The sequence below is a fragment of the Salvelinus namaycush genome, unplaced genomic scaffold (assembly GCF_016432855.1).
Source record: "Salvelinus namaycush isolate Seneca unplaced genomic scaffold, SaNama_1.0 Scaffold702, whole genome shotgun sequence".
In the NCBI taxonomy this organism is placed as follows: domain Eukaryota; kingdom Metazoa; phylum Chordata; class Actinopteri; order Salmoniformes; family Salmonidae; genus Salvelinus; species Salvelinus namaycush.
In genome coordinates, this window is record NW_024061423.1 from 91,728 (window position 1) to 115,000 (window position 23,273).

At 45.5% G+C, this 23,273-nt stretch overlaps 1 protein-coding gene across 1 annotated transcript in view; it reads right to left on the minus strand.

Moving 5' to 3' along the window:
* The window catches only part of LOC120042521 (cAMP-dependent protein kinase type I-beta regulatory subunit-like), a 48,422-nt gene that overhangs the window by 15,869 nt on the left and 9,280 nt on the right, over window positions 1-23,273 (minus strand). Inside the window, exon 4 of the mRNA XM_038987357.1 lies at window positions 17,387-17,508. Within this exon, the coding sequence (XP_038843285.1) occupies window positions 17,387-17,508 (122 nt within the window). The remainder of the gene's footprint in view (window positions 1-17,386; window positions 17,509-23,273) is intronic.

Consider the following 23,273-nt stretch of genomic DNA (forward strand, 5'->3'; position numbering starts at 1 on the left):
CTAGATACAGTACAGTATTAACCATGAGCTGAGTTCCCTAGATACAGTACAGTATTAACCATGAGCTGAACATCCTAGAAACAGTACAGTATTAACCATGAGCTGAACATCCTAGATACAGTACAGTATTAACCATGAGCTGAGCATCCTAGATACAGTACAGTATTAACCATGAGCTGAGCTCCCTAGATACAGTACAGTATTAACCATGAGCTGAGCTCCCTAGATACAGTACAGTATTAACCATGAGCTGAGCTCCCTAGATACAGTACAGTATTAACCATGAGCTGAGCTCCCTAGATACAGTACAGTATTAACCATGAGCTGAGCTCCCTAGATACAGTACAGTATTAACCATGAGCTGAGCATCCTAGATACAGTACAGTATTAACCATGAGCTGAGCTCTCTAGATACAGTACAGTATTAACCATGAGCTGAGCTCCCTAGATACAGTACAGTATTAACCATGAGCTGAGCTCCCTAGATACAGTACAGTATTAACCATGAGCTGAGCATCCTAGATACAGTACAGTATTAACCATGAGCTGAGCTCCCTTGATACAGTACAGTATTAACCATGAGCTGAGCTCCCTAGATACAGTACAGTATTAACCATGAGCTGAGTTCCCTAGATACAGTACAGTATTAACCATGAGCTGAACATCCTAGAAACAGTACAGTATTAACCATGAGCTGAACATCCTAGATACAGTACAGTATTAACCATGAGCTGAGCATCCTAGATACAGTACAGTATTAACCATGAGCTGAGCTCCCTAGATACAGTACAGTATTAACCATGAGCTGAGCTCCCTAGATACAGTACAGTATTAACCATGAGCTGAGCTCCCTAGATACAGTACAGTATTAACCATGAGCTGAGTTCCCTAGATACAGTACAGTATTAACCATGAGCTGAGCATCCTAGATACAGTACAGTATTAACCATGAGCTGAGCTCTCTAGATACAGTACAGTATTAACCATGAGCTGAGCTCCCTAGATACAGTACAGTATTAACCATGAACTGAGCTCCCTAGATACAGTACAGTATTAACCATGAGCTGAGCATCCTAGATACAGTACAGTATTAACCATGGGCTGAGCTCCCTTGATACAGTACATTATTAACCATGAGCTGAGCTCCCTAGATACAGTACAGTATTAACCATGAGCTGAGTTCCCTAGATACAGTACAGTATTAACCATGAGCTGAGCATCCTAGATACAGTACTGTATTAACCATGAGCTGAGCTCTCTAGATACCGTACAGTATTGACCATGAGCTGAGCTCCCTAGATACAGTACAGTATTAACCATGAGCTGAGCTCCCTAGATACAGTACAGTATTAACCATGAGCTGAGCTCTCTAGATACAGTACAGTATTAACCATGAGCTGAGCTCTCTAGATACTGTACAGTATTAACCATGAGCTGAGCTCTCTAGATACAGTACAGTATTAACCATGAGCTGAGCTCTCTAGATACAGTACAGTATTAACCATGAGTTGAGCTCTCTAGATACAGTACAGTATTAACCATGAGCTGAGCTCTCTAGATACTGTACAGTATTAACCATGAGCTGAGTTCTCTAGATACAGTACAGTATTAACCATGAGCTGAGCTCTCTAGATACAGTACAGTATTAACCATGAGTTGAGCTCTCTAGATACAGTACAGTATTAACCATGAGCTGAGCTCTCTAGATACTGTACAGTATTAACCATGAACTGAGCTCTCTAGATATTGTACAGTATTAACCATGAGCTGAGCTCTCTAGATACTGTACAGTATTAACCATGAGCTGAGCTCTCTAGATACTGTACAGTATTAACCATGAGCTGAGCTCTCTAGATACAGTACAGTATTAACCATGAGCTGAGCTCCCTAGATACAGTACAGTATTAACCATGAGCTGAGCTCCCTAGATACAGTACAGTATTAACCATGAGCTGAGCTCCCTAGATACAGTACAGTATTAACCATGAGCTGAGCTCCCTAGATACAGTACAGTATTAACCATGAGCTGAGCTCCCTAGATACAGTACAGTATTAACCATGAGCTGAGCTCTCTAGATACAGTACAGTATTAACCATGAGCTGAGCTCCCTAGATACCGTACAGTATTAACCATGAGCTGAGCTCCCTAGATACCGTACAGTATTAACCATGAGCTGAGCATCCTAGATACAGTACAGTATTAACCATGAGCTGAGTTCCCTAGATACAGTACAGTATTAACCATGAACTGAGCTCCCTAGATACAGTACAGTATTAACCATGAGCTGAGCTCTCTAGATACAGTACAGTATTAACCATGAGCTGAGGTCCCTAGATACAGTACAGTATTAACCATGAGCTGAGTTCCCTAGATACAGTACAGTATTAACCATGAGCTGAGTTCCCTAGATACAGTACAGTATTAACCATGAGCTGAGCTCCCTAGATACAGTACAGTAATAACCATGAGCTGAGTTCCCTAGATACAGTACAGTATTAACCATGAGCTGAGCTCCCTAGATACAGTATTGTATTAACCATGAGCTGAGCTCTCTAGATACAGTACAGTATTAACCATGAGCTGAGCTCTCTAGATACAGTACAGTATTAACCATGAGCTGAGCATCCTAGATACAGTACAGTATTAACCATGAGCTGAGTTCCCTAGATACAGTACAGTATTAACCATGAGCTGAGCTCTCTAGATACAGTACAGTATTAACCATGAGCTGAGCATCCTAGATACAGTATAGTATTAACCATGAGCTGAGCTCCCTAGATACAGTACAGTATTAACCATGAGCTGAGCATCCTAGATACAGTACAGTATTAACCATGAGCTGAGCATCCTAGATACAGTACAGTATTAACCATGAGCTGAGCATCCTAGATACAGTACAGTATTAACCATGAGCTGAGCTCTCTAGATACAGTACAGTATTAACCATGAGCTGAGTTCCCTAGATACAGTACAGTATTAACCATGAGCTGAGCTCCCTAGATACAGTATAGTATTAACCATGAGCTGAGCATCCTAGATACTGTACAGTATTAACCATGAGCTGAGCATCCTAGATACAGTACAGTATTAACCATGAGCTGAGCATCCTAGATACAGTACAGTATTAACCATGGCTGAGCTCCTAGATACAGTACAGTAGATACAGTACAGTATTAACCATGAGCTGAGCTCTCTAGATACAGTACAGTATTAACCATGAGCTGAGCTCTCTAGATACAGTACAGTATTAACCATGAGCTGAGGTCCCTAGATACAGTACAGTATTAACCATGAGCTGAGTTCCCTAGATACAGTACAGTATTAACCATGAACTGAGCTCCCTAGATACAGTACAGTATTAACCATGAGCTGAGCTCTCTAGATACAGTACAGTATTAACCATGAGCTGAGGTCCCTAGATACAGTACAGTATTAACCATGAGCTGAGTTCCCTAGATACAGTACAGTATTAACCATGAGCTGAGTTCCCTAGATACAGTACAGTATTAACCATGAGCTGAGCTCCCTAGATACAGTACAGTAATAACCATGAGCTGAGTTCCCTAGATACAGTACAGTATTAACCATGAGCTGAGCTCCCTAGATACAGTACAGTATTAACCATGAGCTGAGCTCTCTAGATACAGTACAGTATTAACCATGAGCTGAGCCCTCTAGATACAGTACAGTATTAACCATGAGCTGAGCATCCTAGATACAGTACAGTATTAACCATGAGCTGGGCTCTCTAGATACAGTACAGTATTAACCATGAGCTGAGTTCCCTAGATACAGTACAGTATTAACCATGAGCTGAGCTCTCTAGATACAGTACAGTATTAACCATGAGCTGAGCATCCTAGATACAGTATAGTATTAACCATGAGCTGAGCTCCCTAGATACAGTACAGTATTAACCATGAGCTGAGCTCCCTAGATACAGTACAGTATTAACCATGAGCTGAGCATCCTAGATACAGTACAGTATTAACCATGAGCTGAGCATCCTAGATACAGTACAGTATTAACCATGAGCTGAGCTCTCTAGATACAGTACAGTATTAACCATGAGCTGAGTTCCCTAGATACAGTACAGTATTAACCATGAGCTGAGCTCTCTAGATACAGTACAGTATTAACCATGAGCTGAGCTCTCTAGATACAGTACAGTATTAACCATGAGCTGAGCTCTCTAGATACAGTACAGTATTAACCATGAGCTGAGCTCTCTAGATACAGTATAGTATTAACCATGAGCTGAGCTCCCTAGATACAGTACAGTATTAACCATGAGCTGAGGTCCCTAGATACAGTACAGTATTAACCATGAGCTGAGTTCCCTAGATACAGTACAGTATTAACCATGAGCTGAGTTCCCTAGATACAGTACAGTATTAACCATGAGCTGAGTTCCCTAGATACAGTACAGTATTAACCATGAGCTGAGCTCCCTAGATACAGTACAGTAATAACCATGAGCTGAGTTCCCTAGATACAGTACAGTATTAACCATGAGCTGAGCTCTCTAGATACCGTACCCTTTGAAGTATGTCTTCAATAAACACGGGGATGTCCTCATTTACTGTACCCCTGGCCAACAGGAAGAGGAGAGGATGAGTAGAGGGAGGGAGGGGAGGGAGAGTTGGGAGGGAAGGGGAGGGTAGCAATAGAGGGAGAGAGAGAGACAGAGGGGAGAGAGAGGAGAGAGAGCGAGAGACAAAAAGAGAGAGAGAGAGAGAGAGAGAGAGAGAGAGAGAGAGAGAGAGAGAGAGAGACAGAGACAGAGACAGAGAGAGAGAGAGAGATAGAGCAGGCCCACCTAATGACAGGCAGACAACATCCATCACTCTGCTAAATACTAAACCTCCAGGAGAGATCACTTGTCAGTCTGTGACCAAAGAAACAAACCCCACACAGAAAATCTCTCACACACACACACACACACACACACACACACACACACACACACACACACACACACACACACACACACACACACACACACACACACACACACACACACACACACACATGCAAAGCGCACACAAACAAGCACACACACACTCATGTATGCATGCAAACACACGCAACGTGCACACACACACAAGCACACACACAGTATTGCAGAATGCAAGGGGTCATTTTGTCATGTCAAAATTTAGTGGCTCAGAAGCAGGAAGTAATGACTGCTGAACAAACACAGGGGATAGACAAAGAAAGAGACAGAGAGAGAGGGATGGAGGAAGGAGAGGAGGAGAGAAAGGAGATACTTTGAGTAGCTTGTTCACACGAGGCCACCCCGCACTCAATGTCTGCACTGTCTCACCTTTTTAGCCTGTACCCACACACACACACACACACACACACACACACACACACACACACACACACACACACACACACACACACACACACACACACACACACACACACGATGGTAGCTGCTGCTGCTGCTATGAGGAAGGAAGACAAATAACCATATGATATGATGGTAGCTGCTGCTGCTGCTGCTATGAGGAAGGAAGACAAATAACCATATGACATGATGGTAGCTGCTGCTGCTATGAGGAAGGAAGACAAATAACCATATGATATGATGGTAGCTGCTGCTGCTGCTGCTATGAGGAAGGAAGACAAATAACCATATGACATGATGGTAGCTGCTGCTGCTGCTGCTATGAGGAAGGAAGACAAATAACCATATGACATGATGGTAGCTGCTGCTGCTGCTATGAGGAAGGAAGACAAATAACCATATGATATGATGGTAGCTGCTGCTGCTATGAGGAAGGAAGACAAATAACCATATGATATGATGGTAGCTGCTGCTGCTGCTGCTATGAGGAAGGAAGACAAATAACCATATGACATGATGGTAGCTGCTGCTGCTGCTATGAGGAAGGAAGACAAATAACCATATGATATGATGGTAGCTGCTGCTGCTGCTATGAGGAAGGAAGACAAATAACCATATGACATGATGGTAGCTGCTGCTGCTGCTATGAGGAAGGAAGACAAATAACCATATGACATGATGGTAGCTGCTGCTGCTGCTGCTATGAGGAAGGAAGACAAATAACCATATGACATGATGGTAGCTGCTGCTGCTGCTATGAGGAAGGAAGACAAATAACCATATGATATGATGGTAGCTGCTGCTGCTGCTATGAGGAAGGAAAACAAATAACCATATGATATGATGGTAGCTGCTGCTGCTGCTATGAGGAAGGAAGACAAATAACCATATGATATGATGGTAGCTGCTGCTGCTGCTGCTATGAGGAAGGAAGACAAATAACCATATGATATGATGGTAGCTGCTGCTGCTATGAGGAAGGAAGACAAATAACCATATGACATGATGGTAGCTGCTGCTGCTGCTGCTATGAGGAAGGAAGACAAATAACCATATGATATGATGGTAGCTGCTGCTGCTGCTATGAGGAAGGAAGACAAATAACCATATGATATGATGGTAGCTGCTGCTGCTGCTGCTATGAGGAAGGAAGACAAATAACCATATGATATGATGGTAGCTGCTGCTGCTGCTGCTATGAGGAAGGAAGACAAATAACCATATGATATGATGGTAGCTGCTGCTGCTGCTATGAGGAAGGAAGACAAATAACCATATGATATGATGGTAGCTGCTGCTGCTGCTATGAGGAAGGAAGACAAATAACCATATGATATGATGGTAGCTGCTGCTGCTGCTGCTATGAGGAAGGAAGACAAATAACCATATGATATGATGGTAGCTGCTGCTGCTGCTGCTATGAGGAAGGAAGACAAATAACCATATGACATGATGGTAGCTGATGCTGCTGCTATGAGGAAGGAAGACAAATAACCATATGATATGATGGTAGCTGCTGCTGCTGCTATGAGGAAGGAAGACAAATAACCATATGACATGATGGTAGCTGCTGCTGCTGCTATGAGGAAGGAAGACAAATAACCATATGATATGATGGTAGCTGCTGCTGCTGCTATGAGGAAGGAAGACAAATAACCATATGATATGATGGTAGCTGCTGCTATGAGGAAGGAAGACAAATAACCATATGATATGATGGTAGCTGCTGCTGCTGCTGCTATGAGGAAGGAAGACAAATAACCATATGATATGATGGTAGCTGCTGCTGCTGCTATGAGGAAGGAAGACAAATAACCATATGACATGATGGTAGCTGCTGCTGCTGCTATGAGGAAGGAAGACAAATAACCATATGACATGATGGTAGCTGCTGCTGCTGCTATGAGGAAGGAAGACAAATAACCATATGATATGATGGTAGCTGCTGCTATGAGGAAGGAAGACAAATAACCATATGACATGATGGTAGCTGCTGCTGCTGCTATGAGGAAGGAAGACAAATAACCATATGATATGATGGTAGCTGCTGCTGCTGCTATGAGGAAGGAAGACAAATAACCATATGATATGATGGTAGCTGCTGCTGCTGCTGCTATGAGGAAGGAAGACAAATAACCATATGATATGATGGTAGCTGCTGCTGCTGCTATGAGGAAGGAAGACAAATAACCATATGATATGATGGTAGCTGCTGCTGCTGCTATGAGGAAGGAAGACAAATAACCATATGATATGATGGTAGCTGCTGCTGCTGCTATGAGGAAGGAAGACAAATAACCATATGACATGATGGTAGCTGCTGCTGCTGCTATGAGGAAGGAAGACAAATAACCATATGACATGATGGTAGCTGCTGCTGCTGCTATGAGGAAGGAAGACAAATAACCATATGATATGATGGTAGCTGCTGCTGCTGCTATGAGGAAGGAAGACAAAGGAAGACTGTGAACAGTGTGAAGCGAATCAGTGCAAATGTGAAGATACTGTGTGTGTCTTGCATCTCGCTCATCTCAATATCTGCAGTGCTGCTCGTGGCAATGTCATTTCTCTGAGTCTACCTTTATTAGATTGGTAAATGAGTCTAGTTAGTCTAGTCAGCTATCTAAACTTGTAGTAATCATGGCCGAATTACCGACCGGGCACGTGCCCAGGGGTACTGACCTCCAGGGGGGCAACATTGATTTTGTTAGTCACTCATTCAGATATCATATTAACATGACATAATGGCAAACTGTGTCAAATTGCAGGAAATTTGCTGTAAAACTGCAACAAAAAAAGGTTCTGTAAAGCAAACTTATTTGTTTAATTTTTGTTAAAGGGTTACTTCGTGATTTTGGCAATGAGGTGCTTTATCTACTTCCCCAGAGTCAGATGAACTCATGGATACCAGTTTACGCCTCTGAATCCAGTATGAAGGAAGTTAGAGGTAGTTTGCCAGCCCACAGTGGAGGTGTCATAATACCCATAAAACCTAGCGGTCAAACAGGGAAATGGTTCCAATCATTTTTCTATTCATAGGGGATTTTAGAAACACTTAAAATAAGGGCTGTGTTTCGTGTAGGCTTATTTATTACTATTATTAGCTAACATTAGATAGTTAATCAAGAGATTTTTACCTTTGCCTCGATTTGGCAGTCTCGTCCAGATCATCATGGCATTTGTAGTTCTTTATGATAGCCACATTAGCAGCTAATTAGCATTTCATTTATTAGGAGTTTATAAAGGCGAATATATTGATAAGTCACCTTGTCTGGGAAAGATTTACAAGGTAATCAAAATGTCACGCCAGGGTAAGCCTACATGAAACAGACCTTATTTTAAGTGTCTCTAAAAACCCCTATGGGAATGGTGGAAAAAACGATTGGAACCATTTCCCTGTTTGACCGCTAGGTTTTATGGGTATTATGACTCATACTGTGGTACACTATGCTAACAAGCATTAGTGCAATGACTGGAAGTCTATGGTATCTACTAGCATGCTAGCAGTTACCATAGACTTCCAATCATTGCGCTTACGCTAGTTAGCAACTTCCTTCATACTGCACGCGGAAACATAAACATTATATAAGTTCATCTGACTCTGGAGAAGTAGATAAAGGGTTTCATAGCCAAAATCCTGAAGTATCCATTTAATAAAAAATTAATTCTGCTGACAGATCCCGTATTAAATTATATATTTTTTGTTAATGTGTAGCGGCTAATTTTATAGCTAATAGGATATGAGGATACACCCCTGAACAGTGAGAGGCGTCTACACCCCTCCTATCCTTTTGTGAGGCGTAGTCTTCTTCACGGCAACCGCCTGACAGTCTGTGTATTTACAGTGTGAGAAGAAATGTAAACACGCCACTTTTCATTAACGCCCTATTCCCTCTCTCCTCTCATCTGGGGTACGGGAAAAGAAAGTGATGTCTTTATTCCACATGTTTTTTTAATCCCTCATACGCACCATATAATTAGTGATTATGGGTTTGTCTTTTGGCAGAGAGAGAGACCACAGAAAGAGAGAGAAAGAGAAGAAGGGAAAGGGAGGAAGAGCGAGAGAGAGAGAGAGAAAGAGAGGAAAGGAGGTAGAGAAAGAGGGGGAGAGTGTCACGTTCCTGACCTGTTTTCTGTTGTTTGGTATGTGTTTAATTGGTCAGGGCGTGAGTTTGGGTGGGTAGTCTATGTTATGTGTTTTCTATGTTGGGTTAATGGGTTGCCTGGTATGGCTCTCAATTAGAGGCAGGTGTTTGGCGTTTCCTCTGATTGAGAGTCATATTAAGGTAGGTTGTTTCACATTGTTTGTTGTGGGTGGTTGTCTTCCGTGTCAGTACATGTTACCACACGGGACTGTTTCGGTTTGTCTGTTCCTGTTCGTGTGTTCTTCGTTTCATGTAAGTTCGTAAGTTTAGGTCTGTTTAGTTCGTTTTGTTATTTTGTTTTCTAAAGTGTTATTTCGTGTTTCGTCGTTTGTCTAATAGGCATCTAAAGCGGAGAGGCGACGATATGAGGAGGCAGCACGGAAGCAAGGCTGGAAGCCCGCAAGTACAACCCAAAAATTTCTTGGGGGGGGGGGGGGGGCTAAAGGGTAGTGTGGCGAAGTCAGGTAGGAGACCTGCGCCAACTTCCCGGGCTTACCGTGGAGAGCGAGAGTACGGGCAGACACCGTGTTACGCAGTAGAGCGCATGGTGTCTCCTGTACGTGTTCATAGCCCGGTGCGGGTTATTCCACCTCCCCGCACTAGCCGGGCTAGAGTGAGCATTGAGCCAAGTGCCATGAAGCCGGCTCAACATATCTGGCCTCCAGTACGTCTCCTCGGGCCGGTGTACATGGCACCAGCCTTACGCATGGTGTCCCCGGTTCGCCAACACAGCCCAGTGCGGGTTATTCCACCTCCCCGCACTGGACGGGCTACGGGGAGCATGCAACCAGGTAAGGTTGGGCAGGCTCAGTGCTCAAAGGAGCCAGTACGCCTGCACGGTCCGGTATATCCGGCGCCACCTTCCCGCCCCAGCTCAGTACCACCAGTGCCTACACCACGTACCAGGCTTCCAGTGCGTCTCCAGAGCCCTGTTCCTCCTCCACGCACTCTCCCTGTGGTGCGTGTCTCAAGCTCAGTGCCTCCAGTTTCGGCACCACGCATCAAGCCTCCTGTGCGTCTCCAGAGCCCTGTACGCACTGTTCCTTCTCCCCGCACTCGCCCTGAGGTGCGTGCCGTCAGCCCGGTACCTCCAGTTCCGGTACCACGCACCAGGCCTATAGTGCGCATCGAGAGTCCAGTGTGCCCTGTTCCTGCTCCCCGCACTAGCCTTGAGGTGCGTGTCTCCAGTCCGGTACCACCAGTTCCGGCACCACGCACCAGGCCTACTGTGCGCCTCAGCAGGTCAGAGTCGGCTGTCTGCCCAACGCCGCCTGCACTGCTCGTCTGCCCAGCACCGTCTGAGCCATCTGTCTGCCCAGCACCGTCTGAGCCATCTGTCTGCCCAGCACCGTCTGAGCCATCTGTCTGCCCAGCGCCGTCTGAGCCATCCGTCTGTCCAGCGCCGTCTGAGCCATCCGTCTGCCCAGCGCCGTCTGAGCCATCCGTCTGCCCAACGCCGTCTGAGCCATCCGTCTGCCCAACGCCGTCTGAGCCATCCGTCTGCCCAGCGCCTTCTGAGCCATCCGTCTGCCACGAGCCATTAGAGCCGCCCGTCTGTCCCGAGCCATTAGAGCCGTCCGTCAGTCAGGAGCCGCTAGAGCCGTCCGTCAGTCAGGAGCTGCCAGAGCCGCCAGCCAGTCAGGAGCTGCCAGAGCCGCCAGCCAGTCAGGAGCTGCCAGAGCCGCCAGCCAGTCAGGAGCTGCCAGAGCCGCCAGCCAGTCAGGAGCTGCCAGAACCGCCAGACAGTCATGAGCTGCCCTACAGTCATGAGCTGCCCTACAGTCATGAGCTGTCCTCCAGTCATGAGCTGCCCTCCAGTCATGAGCTGCCCTCCAGTCATGAGCTGCCCTCCAGTCATGAGCTGCCCTCCAGTCATGAGCTGCCCTCCAGTCATGAGCTGCCACCCAGTCCGGAGCTGCCACCCAGTCCGGAGCTGCCACCCAGTCCGGAGCTGCCACCCAGTCCGGAGCTGCCACCCAGTCCGGAGCTGCCACTCAGTCCGGAGCTGCCACTCAGTCCGGAGCTGCCACTCAGTCCGGAGCTGCCATTAGTACAGAGTTGTCCCTCTGTCCTAAGCTACCTCTCTGTCCGGAGCTACCTCTCTGTCCGGAGCTACCTCTCTGTCCTGAGCTACCTCTCTGTCCTGAGCTACCTCTCTGTCCTGAGCTACCTCTCTGTCCTGAGCTACCTCTCTGTCCTGAGCTGTCTCCTCTATGTAGGAGGGGCCTTAGTGAAGGTTCCTGGACCATGGTCGGGGGCGAGGGTCGCCACTCAAAGGACGCGAAGGAGAGGGACAAAGACAGTGGTGGAGTGGTGTCCTCGTCCACCGCCGGAGCCGCCACCGCGGACAGATGCCCACCCAGACCCTCCCCTTGAGTTGTAGGGGTGCGCCCGGAGTTCGCACCTTGAGGGGGGGGTTCTGTCACGTTCCTGACCTGTTTTCTGTTTGGTATGTGTTTAATTGGTCAGGGCGTGAGTTTGGGTGGGTAGTCTATGTTATGTGTTTTCTATGTTGGGTTAATGGGTTGCCTGGTATGGCTCTCAATTAGAGGCAGGTGTTTGGCGTTTCCTCTGATTGAGAGTCATATTAAGGTAGGTTGTTTCACATTGTTTGTTGTGGGTGGTTGTCTTCCGTGTCAGTACATGTTACCACACGGGACTGTTTCGGTTTGTCTGTTCCTGTTCGTGTGTTCTTCGTTTCATGTAAGTTCGTAAGTTTAGGTCTGTTTAGTTCGTTTTGTTATTTTGTTTTCTAAAGTGTTATTTCGTGTTTCGTCGTTTGTCTAATAAATCATTATGTCCACATACCTCGCTGCGTGTTGGTCTGATCCATGCTCCTCCTCATCCGAGGAGGAGGAATATGACGACGATCGTTACAGAGAGAGAGAGAAGGATGAGAGGACTTTTTCAAATGAAGAAGGGATAGTTGTCAGGGCTTACCTAAGCATCGGTGAGAAAAAACTAAGGGATGAGATGAAAGTATGACACATGATAGGTTGCAACAACAATGTCAAGATATGATGTGGTATACCCCCCAACCCCTCAGCCTCTCCTCTGCCTTCCATCTCTCCCTCTTGCTCCTTAGCTCATCCCTCCTTTCCTTTCCTCTCCCTCTCTCCCCCTCTCTCTCTCTCTCTCTCTCTCTCTCTGTGGCTGGGTCTGACTTTCCCAGAGCAGGGCGGTTGTCTGGTGGAATGTGGCTCTGCTGAGTTTCACACAGGGTCAGGAGAGCCAGCCTCCAGGGAGGGAGCAAGAGAGGGAGAGGGAGAGAGAGAGAGAGAGAGAGAGAGAGAGAGAGAGAGAGAGAAGAAGAAGATATTGATGGATAAATATAAAATATATAGAGATACTGACGACTCCAGAGAGAGAGAGAGAGAGAGAGAGAGAGAGATCAAAAAAGGAGGTCGGGATAAATATACAGAACAGTACTGTAATACAGAAAGATATTGATTGTAAAACATGCAGGTATCAGGTATTTAAGACTTTTTAATGCCAATTGGAATTCAATTTAATACCAATTTTGAGGTCTGCGAGCACCACACACCTGCCAATATTCTTCTCCAGAAATGAGCCCATGTTGGTAAAAAGTAGTATTTTTAGGGTTGGCTCTTTCACCAAAGGCTATAGCCTAGCTCATATTAGGCAGGTGTGCTATTTTATCAATAAGTATAATCCTATAGCCTTACCGTTGTAGTAGCATAGTGGCTAGGCTATTGATGGCTGAAGCATGGGATTCCCATATGAACTGCACCTGCTCATCTGTAAATAGCCCTTCCAATCTACCTCATCCCCATACTGTATTTATTTAGTTATCTTGCTCCTTTGCACCCGAGTATCTCGACTTGCAGATTCATCTTCTGCACATCCTACCATACCAGTGTTTAATTGCTATATTGTAATTACTTTGCCACCATGGCCTATTTATTGCCTTACCTCTCTTATCCTACCTCATTTGTACATGCTGTATATAGATTTTTCTACTGTATTATTGACTGTATGTTTGTTTATTCCATGTGTAACTCTGTGTTGTTGTATGTGTCGAATTGCTATGCTTTATCTTGGCCAGGTCACAGTTGAAATAATAAAGTCATCAAATAAACAAATGTAATATACACAACTGCAATATTTTAAAGTAATGTGAATAAATGGTGGTTAATAAGTGATAAGCAGTAATGGGCAGTCAGTACCTTCATTGGACTTCTATTCATTGTTTTATTCTGTGTTGTTACAGCATTACAACCCACATAGTGCATAACGCATTTAAAGTAAATAAATAAATATTGAATATTGAAATATTCATAATTTTTTTATAATCTAACTGAAACCTTTTCAAACTTAATTTAAGACATTTTAAGACTTATTAAGGCCTTTAAATCAGATAAATGAATTGAATACTTTTTAAGACTCTTTAAGGACCCGCGGACACCCTGACATGGGATACCCATGCTGTCACCCATGAGAAAGGAATGAAAGAGTGACTCAGACAGATGATATAAAAGACAGGAGGCCTGGATGTCCCTCTGAAATTAAACCAGTGAGAAATACAGGGGTTTTCGGCTTTCAATGGGAAATTTCCTCTATTCTTTTCCTGGGGCTTTAGAAATGACACCAGATGCCTGTTCCCGTTTAAAAAGGGCCATGTTCTCAGTGGGGTCCTGATCTGTCAGAGACACACAGGGACCAGAGAATACCCAGGGGGACAGAGGAATGGACTGACTGGGCTGAGGGCCCGCTGGAGGGGAAGTCCAGAGTCAGACAAGCTCGCTCTCTCTCTCTCTCTCTCTCTCTCTCTCTCTCTCTCTCTGCAAAAACAGTCTCTTTCCTTTTTGGTTCATCTCTCTCTGTGCTTTCTGCTCTGTATGTATGTATCTCCTCTCCAGCCTGTCTCTACTATGCCTATGGTCAGGGCCTACAACTGGAAGTCTGGACTCTGTAGTATGTGACCTGTCTCTCTTCTCTCTCTCACATCACCTGACCTGTAATGGAATCTAGAAACTATGAGGGGGATGGAACAGGCAATCTAGAAACAGGGAGAGGACAGAACAGTCAATCTAGAAACGAGGAGAGGTCAGCACAGTTGATCTAGAAACGAGGAGAGGACAGAACAGTCGATCTAGAAACGAGGATAGGACAGCACAGTTGATCTAGAAACGAGGATAGGACAGCACAGTTGATCTAGAAACGAGGAGAGGACAGCACAGTCGATCTAGAAACGAGGATAGGACAGCACAGTCGATCTAGAAACGAGGATAGGACAGCACAGTTGATCTAGAAACGAGGAGAGGACAGCACAGTCGATCTAGAAACGAGGATAGGACAGCACAGTCGATCTAGAAACGAGGATAGGACAGCACAGTTGATCTAGAAACAGGGAGAGGACAGAACAGTCAATCTAGAAACGAGGAGAGGACAGCACAGTTGATCTAGAAACGAGGAGAGGACAGAACAGTCGATCTAGAAACGAGGAGAGGACAGCACAGTTGATCTAGAAACGAGGAGAGGACAGCACAGTCGATCTAGAAACAGGGAGAGGACAGAACAGTCGATCTAGAAACGAGGATAGGACAGCACAGTTGATCTAGAAACGAGGAGAGGACAGCACAGTCGATCTAGAAACAGGGAGAGGACAGAACAGTCGATCTAGAAACGAGGATAGGACAGCACAGTTGATCTAGAAACGAGGAGAGGACAGCACAGTCGATCTAGAAACAGGGAGAGGACAGAACAGTCAATGCAGTTGCTTTCCAGACTAGAGAGGATGGGAGAGGAATGTAGAAAGTGAGGGAAGGAAGGAGGTAGAGAGGGAGGGCTGTGGCTCCAGTGCTGCAGGCTCATTGGGGCAGGTGGAGATGGAGAGAGAGCCAAAAGGAGGGATACTTCACTCAGCAGCCTGATAATACCCCTCCAGTCCTCCAGTCTCAGCTGCGCCTTACTGGGGCTTGGCTCACAGAGCTCCATGCTAGCTAGCTACCAATCACTGGGGCTATTGTTAGGACTGAGAGAGAAAGAGAGAGGGGAAGGGGGAATAGGGGGTAAAAGAGAGAGAGAGGAGGTAGAGTGAGAAGGGTAGAGATGGCGAGAGAGGTTTGGAGGGGTAGAGAGAAAGAGCGTAAGGAAGAGAGAGGTAGAGAGAGAGAGACTAACAGGTAGAGAGAGAAGGAGAGGGAGAGAGAGAGGGGGAAAGAGAGATGAGAAGGAGAGAGGGAGAGAGGAAAGGAATGAGAGCAAGCCAAGTTTAAACAGGAGCTGAGGGTTGTGAAAGGATGAGAAACAGGAGGTGAAAACAACAGACCAAAAAAACGACAGACGACCCCCCTCACACACACTGGCCCTCTTGGCTTGACCCTGGTAGAACCCCTTGTAAACAATGGAGTTAATCAAAAGTGTGTTAGGCTGACTGACTGGCTGTCAGGTGGGGGGGCCTGCTCTAAGGGGCCCTGCTCCACACAACCACAAAGCTAGCAGTGTGACCAGCCCCCTTCTCCCAAACCCCCCACTCATTCACTCTCCCTCAGAACACACGCATGCACCACGCACACAAACACACACACCTCACAACGCCACGTCGTCTGTCTCCTGGAGCCAATAAGGATGTAATCAGTTCTGATCTCAAACTAAGCGCCGTCTATGTCTCGGGATAATGACACATACATTGCCCTGCCAGGTGATGACACGTATTTGACCTGGGCCCACAGTTGTCATCGACCTCAGGCAAGAGGAAGTATTGATATACAGCAACAAGACACTGGACTTCTATCATAGACGTTGATACACACGTAACCACAGATATACAAAGAGCACATCACACTGACACACTGACACAGTGACACATCACACACACTGACACAGTGACACATCACACACACTGACACATCACACACACTGACACATCACACACACCGACACATCACACACTGACACATCACACACTGACACAGTGACATATCACACACTGACACATCACACACACTGACACAGTGACACATCACACACACTGACACAGTGACACATCACACACACATGCTGACACATCATAAACACTGACACAGCCACAAAGTCAGATTCCACAGCCACAAAGTCAGATTCTACAGCCACAAAATCAGATTCTACAGACACAAAGTCAGATTCCACAGCCACAAAGTCAGATTCCACAGCCACAAAGTCAGATTCTACAGCCACAAAGTCAGATTCTACAGCCACAAAGTCAGATTCTACAGACACAAAGTCAGATTCCACAGCCACAAAGTCAGATTCTACAGCCACAAAGTCAGATTACACAGCCACAAAGTCAGATTCCACAGCCACAAAGTCAGATCCAACAGCCACAAAGTCAGATTCCACAGCCACAAAGTCAGATTCTACAGCCACAAAGTCAGATTCCACAGCCACAAAGTCAGATTCCACAGCCACAAAGTCAGATTCTACGGCCACAAAGTCAGATTCTACAGCCACAAAGTCAGATTCTACAGCCACAAAGTCAGATTCTACAGCCACAAAGTCAGATTCTACGGCCACAAAGTCAGATTCTACAGCCACAAAGTCAGATTCTACGGCCACAAAGTCAGATTCTACAGCCACAAAGTCAGATTCTACAGCCACAAAGTCAGATTCTACAGCCACAAAGTCAGATTCTACAGCCACAAAGTCAGATTCTACAGCCACAAAGTCAAAATTGGCTACAGAAATTTGCTTTTTATTTTTATTTTAATGTGAAGGTTAGGCATAAGGTTAGCAGTGTGGTTAAGGTTAGGGTTCAAATCTAATTTTAAGAAGATACATTGTAGAAATAGGTGAGGTTTAGCCATATTGATGACTTTGTGGCTGTGGAAGCTAGTGACGACCGGAAAAAGACATGCGTACACACAAACACACACACTCCTGTACCTCTGTGATGATGAAGAAGTCATCTCCAGGGTCTCCCTGTACCACGATCTTCTCCCCGTCCTCAAACTGGACCGGCTCCAGAGAATCAGCTACAGTCAGACGCTCCCACTTGTCCAGAGACTCTGCAGGGGGACAAGAGGGTCAACAACAGAGACAAACACTAATATTGGGCCATACGAACATATACACGCGCGCACGCACGCACGCACGCACGCACGCACGCACGCACGCACGCACACACACAGACACACAGACACACAGACACACACACACACACACACACACACACACACACACACACACACACACACACACACACACACACACACACACACACACATTCCTATGTTGAGAGACAGGCCCTCAATGTATAATTGAGTTAGTGTGTACTGTAGTCAGTCAATGGGTTGAGGTTTCATCACACAAAGATCTGACTATTAGATGACCTCTTTAATACACTTTGTGGGAGGAGACTGTGTGTCCAGTATGATTGGTGCTGAGTGTTCGAATGTAGGTGACTACACTTCAGTATAGGAAATATCCAATTGGCTTATTGACAGAGGGGAAATAGGAAGGCACTGGCAGTGCTGATTTCTACTGGTCCCTATGCAGCAGTGTTGGGGAATAAGTGTGTGTGTGTGTGTGTGTGTGTGTGTGTGTGTGTGTGTGTGTGTGTGTGTGTGTGTGTGTGTGTGTGTGTGTGTGTGTGAGCGTCCCCCGCTGCACTGGCCACAGTAGATAATGGCTCCTGTTTAAACACTCATATGTAATTGGGGCAGCTCCCCTCCTTCCTACCTCACACTAATCCACTCACTCAGCAAGAGACATTACCTCCCTCCCATCTCCTCCTCCTCTCCCCCACCCCTCTTCCTCCTCCTCTCCCTCCCGTTCCTCCTCCTCTCCCCCCTCTCCCATCTCCCTCCTCTCCATCTCCTCTCCCCCCTCCCTCATCCTCCCTCCTCTCCCCCATTTTCCAAGTAAAGAGACAGGACTAACAGCTACCATTCATACTGTATGACCACATCAGGGTCTGTATACTGTGTAGCAGTACAGTAGCATTTCAGTAGTAGGCTACACAGGGCTCTGAAGGAGTGATTCAACAGAGTGGATATTTCTAGAAGGTGAGGGTATTTTCAGGTCTTGGCTATAAAAAGGTCTTATACTTGGAAATGCGCTGAATACATTACCGCAACATTCAGCCATATATAGTATAGTGAACCATCAATGACAACCACATTTACTACATTTAACTCCAACACCAATATTATTATCCAATTCATAGGTTTCAAGTTAAGGGTTATGTGAGTTGAGTGGGTGAGCTGCGGCTCCATCCCTATCCCAAAACTTAACCCTCAACTTAACCGTTCCGAATGAATGCCAAAACTTAACCTTTGAAATTTGCCGGTTACAGACAAGCGTCTGATTCTGCTGCAGTGGGCCTGTGAGAGCTTGTTGTGTGTGTGCGTTATTGGCATGGCAAACACATGTTAACATTGCCAAAGCAAGTGAAGTAGATAATAAACAGAAGTGAAATAAATAATAAAAATGAACAGTAAACATTACACTCACAAAAGTTCCAAAAGAATAAAGACATTTCAAATGTCATATTATGTATATATACATACAGTGTTGTAACGATGTGCAAATAGTGAAAGTACAAAATGGAAAATAAATAAACATAAATATGGGTTGTATTTACAATAGTGTTTGTTCTTCACTTGTTGACCTATTCTTGTGGATCTGTGCAGCTCAGTTTCCACCTCATTTTGTGGGCAGTGTGCACATAGCCTGTTTCTCTTGAGAGCCAGGTTGAGGCCCTTCTCAATAGCAAGGCTATGCTCACTGAGTCTGTACATAGTCAAAGCTTTCCTTAAGTTTGTGTCAGTCACAGTGGTCAGGTATTCTGCCACTGTGTACTCTCTGTTTAGGGCCAAATAGCATTTTAGTTTGCTCTGTTTTTCTGTTAATTCTTTCCAATGTGTCAAGTCTTTTTGTTTTCTCATGATTTGGTTGGGTCTAATTGTGTTGCTGTCTTGAGGCTCTGTGGGGTCTGTTTGTGTTTGTGAACAGAGCCCCAGAACCAGCTTGCATAGGGGACTCTTCTCCAGGTTCATCTCTCTCTAGGTGATGGCTTTGTTTGGAAATCGCTTCCATTTAGGTGGTTGTAGAATTTAACCGCTCTTTTCTGGATTTTGATAATTAGTGGGTATTGGTCTAATTCTGCTCTGTATGCATTATTTGGTGTTTTAAGTTGTACATGGAAGATATTTGGTGTTTGTCCCATTTTGTGAATTCTTGGTTGGTGATCAGACCTCCAGACCTCACAACCATGAAGGGCAATGGGTTCTATAACTGATTCAAGTATTATTAGCCAGACCCGAATTGGTATGTCAAATTTTATGTTCCTTTTGATGGCATAGAAGGCCCTTCTTGCCTTGTCTCTCAGATAGTTCACAGCTTTGTGGAAGTTACATGTGGTGCTGATGTTTAGGCAGAGGTATGTATCATTTTTGGTGTGCTCTAGAGCAACGCTGTCTAGATGTGTCTCTCTCTCTCTAGACCACATGTCAAACTCATTCCACAGAGGACCGAGAGTCTGCAGGTTTTCGCTCCTCCCTTGTACTTGATTGTTGAGTTAAGCTCACTAATTACTAAAGAACTCCCCTCACCTGGTTGTCTAGGTCTTAATTGAAAGAAATAAACTAAAACCGGCAGACAGTAGGCTCTCCATGGAATGAGTTAGACAGCCCTGCTCTAGACTGTTGTATCACCAGGCCATAGTGATGATATAGATATAGATCCTCTAGAAGATGTTGAAGTAACTAACAGCTAACACAGTGGTAATGTGAACCTCAGTCTCTGTCAGTCTCCTCACAGTATCAACATTTCACACTCTGCAGAGCCTTCACCCCACTTAACTAACCCCCTTCACTGGGGGAACACTGGTCATTGGGTGTGTGTCTGAGTAAGAGAGAGAGAGAGAGAGAGTGTGTGTGTGTGTGTGTCTGTGTAAGAAAGAGAGAGAGAGTGTGTATGTGTGTGTGTCTGGGTAAGAAAGAGAGAGAGAGACAGTGTGTGTGTGTGTGTGTGTGTGTGTGTGTGTGTGTGTGTGTGTGTGTGTGTGTGTGTGTGTGTGTGTGTGTGTGTGTGTGTGTCTGCCTGTGTGTCTGCCACCAGAGAGCATGTTGTTCTCTCCCCCTTTAACCCCAACCAACATCAAGGGATTGTACCCAGTTTCGTGGCTATCGCCGAATTCAAAGACAAACAAAAACACTCCTGCCTCCCTCCCTCCCTCCCTCCCTCCCTCCCTCCCTCCCTCCCTCTCTTCCTCCTCAAAGGAGGGAGGAGAAAAGAGAGGGAAGAAAAGAAGTTTGAAGAGAGAGGTCGGTGTTTGAATACGGGCCTTGTTGGGGCCGTAAAAGGAGGTACATGGGGGAAAAGAAAACGAGAGTTAGAGGGGGATAGAGCTGAGGAGGAGGAGGAGGAGGAGGAGGAGGAGGAGGAGGAGGAGGAGGAGGGGCCCTGTGTGTTTACTCAGCCAGATAATAACCCCACACAGGAGGCATGTCTACACACACACACACACACACACACACACACACACACACACACACACACACACACACACACACACACACACACACACACACACACACACACACACACACACACACATGCGATTGGACACACACACTGCAACAAGGTCAGAAAAGGTAAACTGCCCCGTGTCCCTCTTAAAAGAGTTCGGGGGAGGGTAAATCATACATATTTTTGTGAATCAATAATAAGCCCTAACCCTTCCTTTTGATTGCTATGCCAAAAAAACTCACTAGTTTCACAGGCTATGCTCAACGTAAAACACCCACACCAACCCCAAAAATCGTCTGTCCTCAGTTGTAACACTCACTACCGAGTTCCAAACTGCCTCTGGAAGCAACGTCAACACAAGAACCCTTCGTCGGGAGCTTCCTGAAATGGGTTTCCATGGCCCGGCAGCAGCACACAAGCCTAAGATCACCATGTGCAATGCCAAGCGTTGGCTGCAGTGGTGTAAAGCTTGGTCCATTGAACTCTGGAGCAGTGTAAAAGTTTGGTGGGTGAGGAATAATGGTCTGGGGCTGTTTTTCATGGTTCGGGCTACAGGCCCCTTAGTTCCAGTGAAGGGAATGACATTCTAGACGATTCTGTGCTCCCAACTTTTTGGCAACGGTTTGGGGAAGGCCCTTTCCTGTTCAGCATGACAATGCCCCCATGCACAAAGCGAGGTCCATACAGAAATGTTTTTTTGTCCAGATCGGTGTGGAGGAACTTGACTGGCCTGCACAGAGCCCTGACCTCAACCCCATTGAACACCTTTGGGATGAATTGGAACACCGACTGCGAGCCAGGCCTAATCGCCCAACATCAGTGCTCAACCTCACTAAAGCTCTTGTGGCTGAATGGAAGCAAGTCCCCAAAGCAATGTTCCAACATCTAGTGGAAAGCCTTTCCAGAAGAGTGGAGGCTGATATAGCAGCAAAGGGGGACCAACTCCAAATTAATGGCCATGATTTTGGAATGAGATGTTTGAGGAGCAGGTGTCCACATACTTTTGGTCATGTAGTGTATGATGAAAGTAGGTCGAGAGAGATAGACCCGCACATCACAAACACACTGTAAAGAGAGAGAGATAGACCCTCACATCATACACACTGTAAAGAGAGAGAGAGGTCCTCACATCACATACACACTGTAAAGAGAGAGATAGGTCCTCACATCACAAACACACTGTAAAGAGAGAGAGGTCCTCAGATCACATACACACTGTAAAGAGAGAGAGAGAGGTCCTCACATCACATACACACTGTAAAGAGAGAGAGAGATAGACCCTCACATCACATACACACTGTAAAGAGAGAGAGATAGGTCTTCACATCACATACACACTGTAAAGAGAGAGAGATAGGTTCTCACATCACATACACACTGTAAAGAGAGAGATAGACCCTCACATCACAGACACACTGTAAAGAGAGAGAGATAGACCCTCACATCACAGACACACTGTAAAGAGAGAGAGATAGACCCTCACATCATACACACTGTAAAGAGAGAGAGATAGACCCTCACATCATACACACTGTAAAGAGAGAGAGATAGACCCTCACATCACATACACACTGTAAAGAGAGAGAGATAGACCCTCACATCATACACACTGTAAAGAGAGAGAGATAGACCCTCACATCACATACACACTGTAAAGAGAGAGATAGATAGACCCTCACATCACATACACACTGTAAAGAGAGAGAGAGAGATACCCTCACATCACATACACACTGTAAAGAGAGAGAGATAGGCCCTCACATCACATACACACTGTAAAGAGAGAGATAGACCCTCACATCACATACACACTGTAAAGAGAGAGAGATAGACCCTCACATCACAGACACACTGTAAAGAGAGAGAGATAGACCCTCACATCACATACACACTGTAAAGAGAGAGAGATAGACCCTCACATCACAGACACACTGTAAAGAGAGAGAGATAGACCCTCACATCACATACACACTGTAAAGAGAGAGAGATAGGCAAATCAAGTTGGACATTTCAAAGTGGAAATTACAGACTTCAGAAGCCTTTTTAAACCTCAAATACACTACAAGTTTTACATTTCCTGCACTGCATTATCCTGCAACAGGGTGATCAAATGAAGATCCTACATCTGTATGACTCCACAAACTGGACTTACAGTGTTATAAGGTTGTGTGTGTCTGTGCGTCTCTGTTTAAAAAACACCTGTATGTTTTTGTAAATGTGTGCATGTATTTGTTTGGTCATAATGTTTTGTACATAAATACATATATTTATATTCCGGACTCTGACATTGCTCATTTTG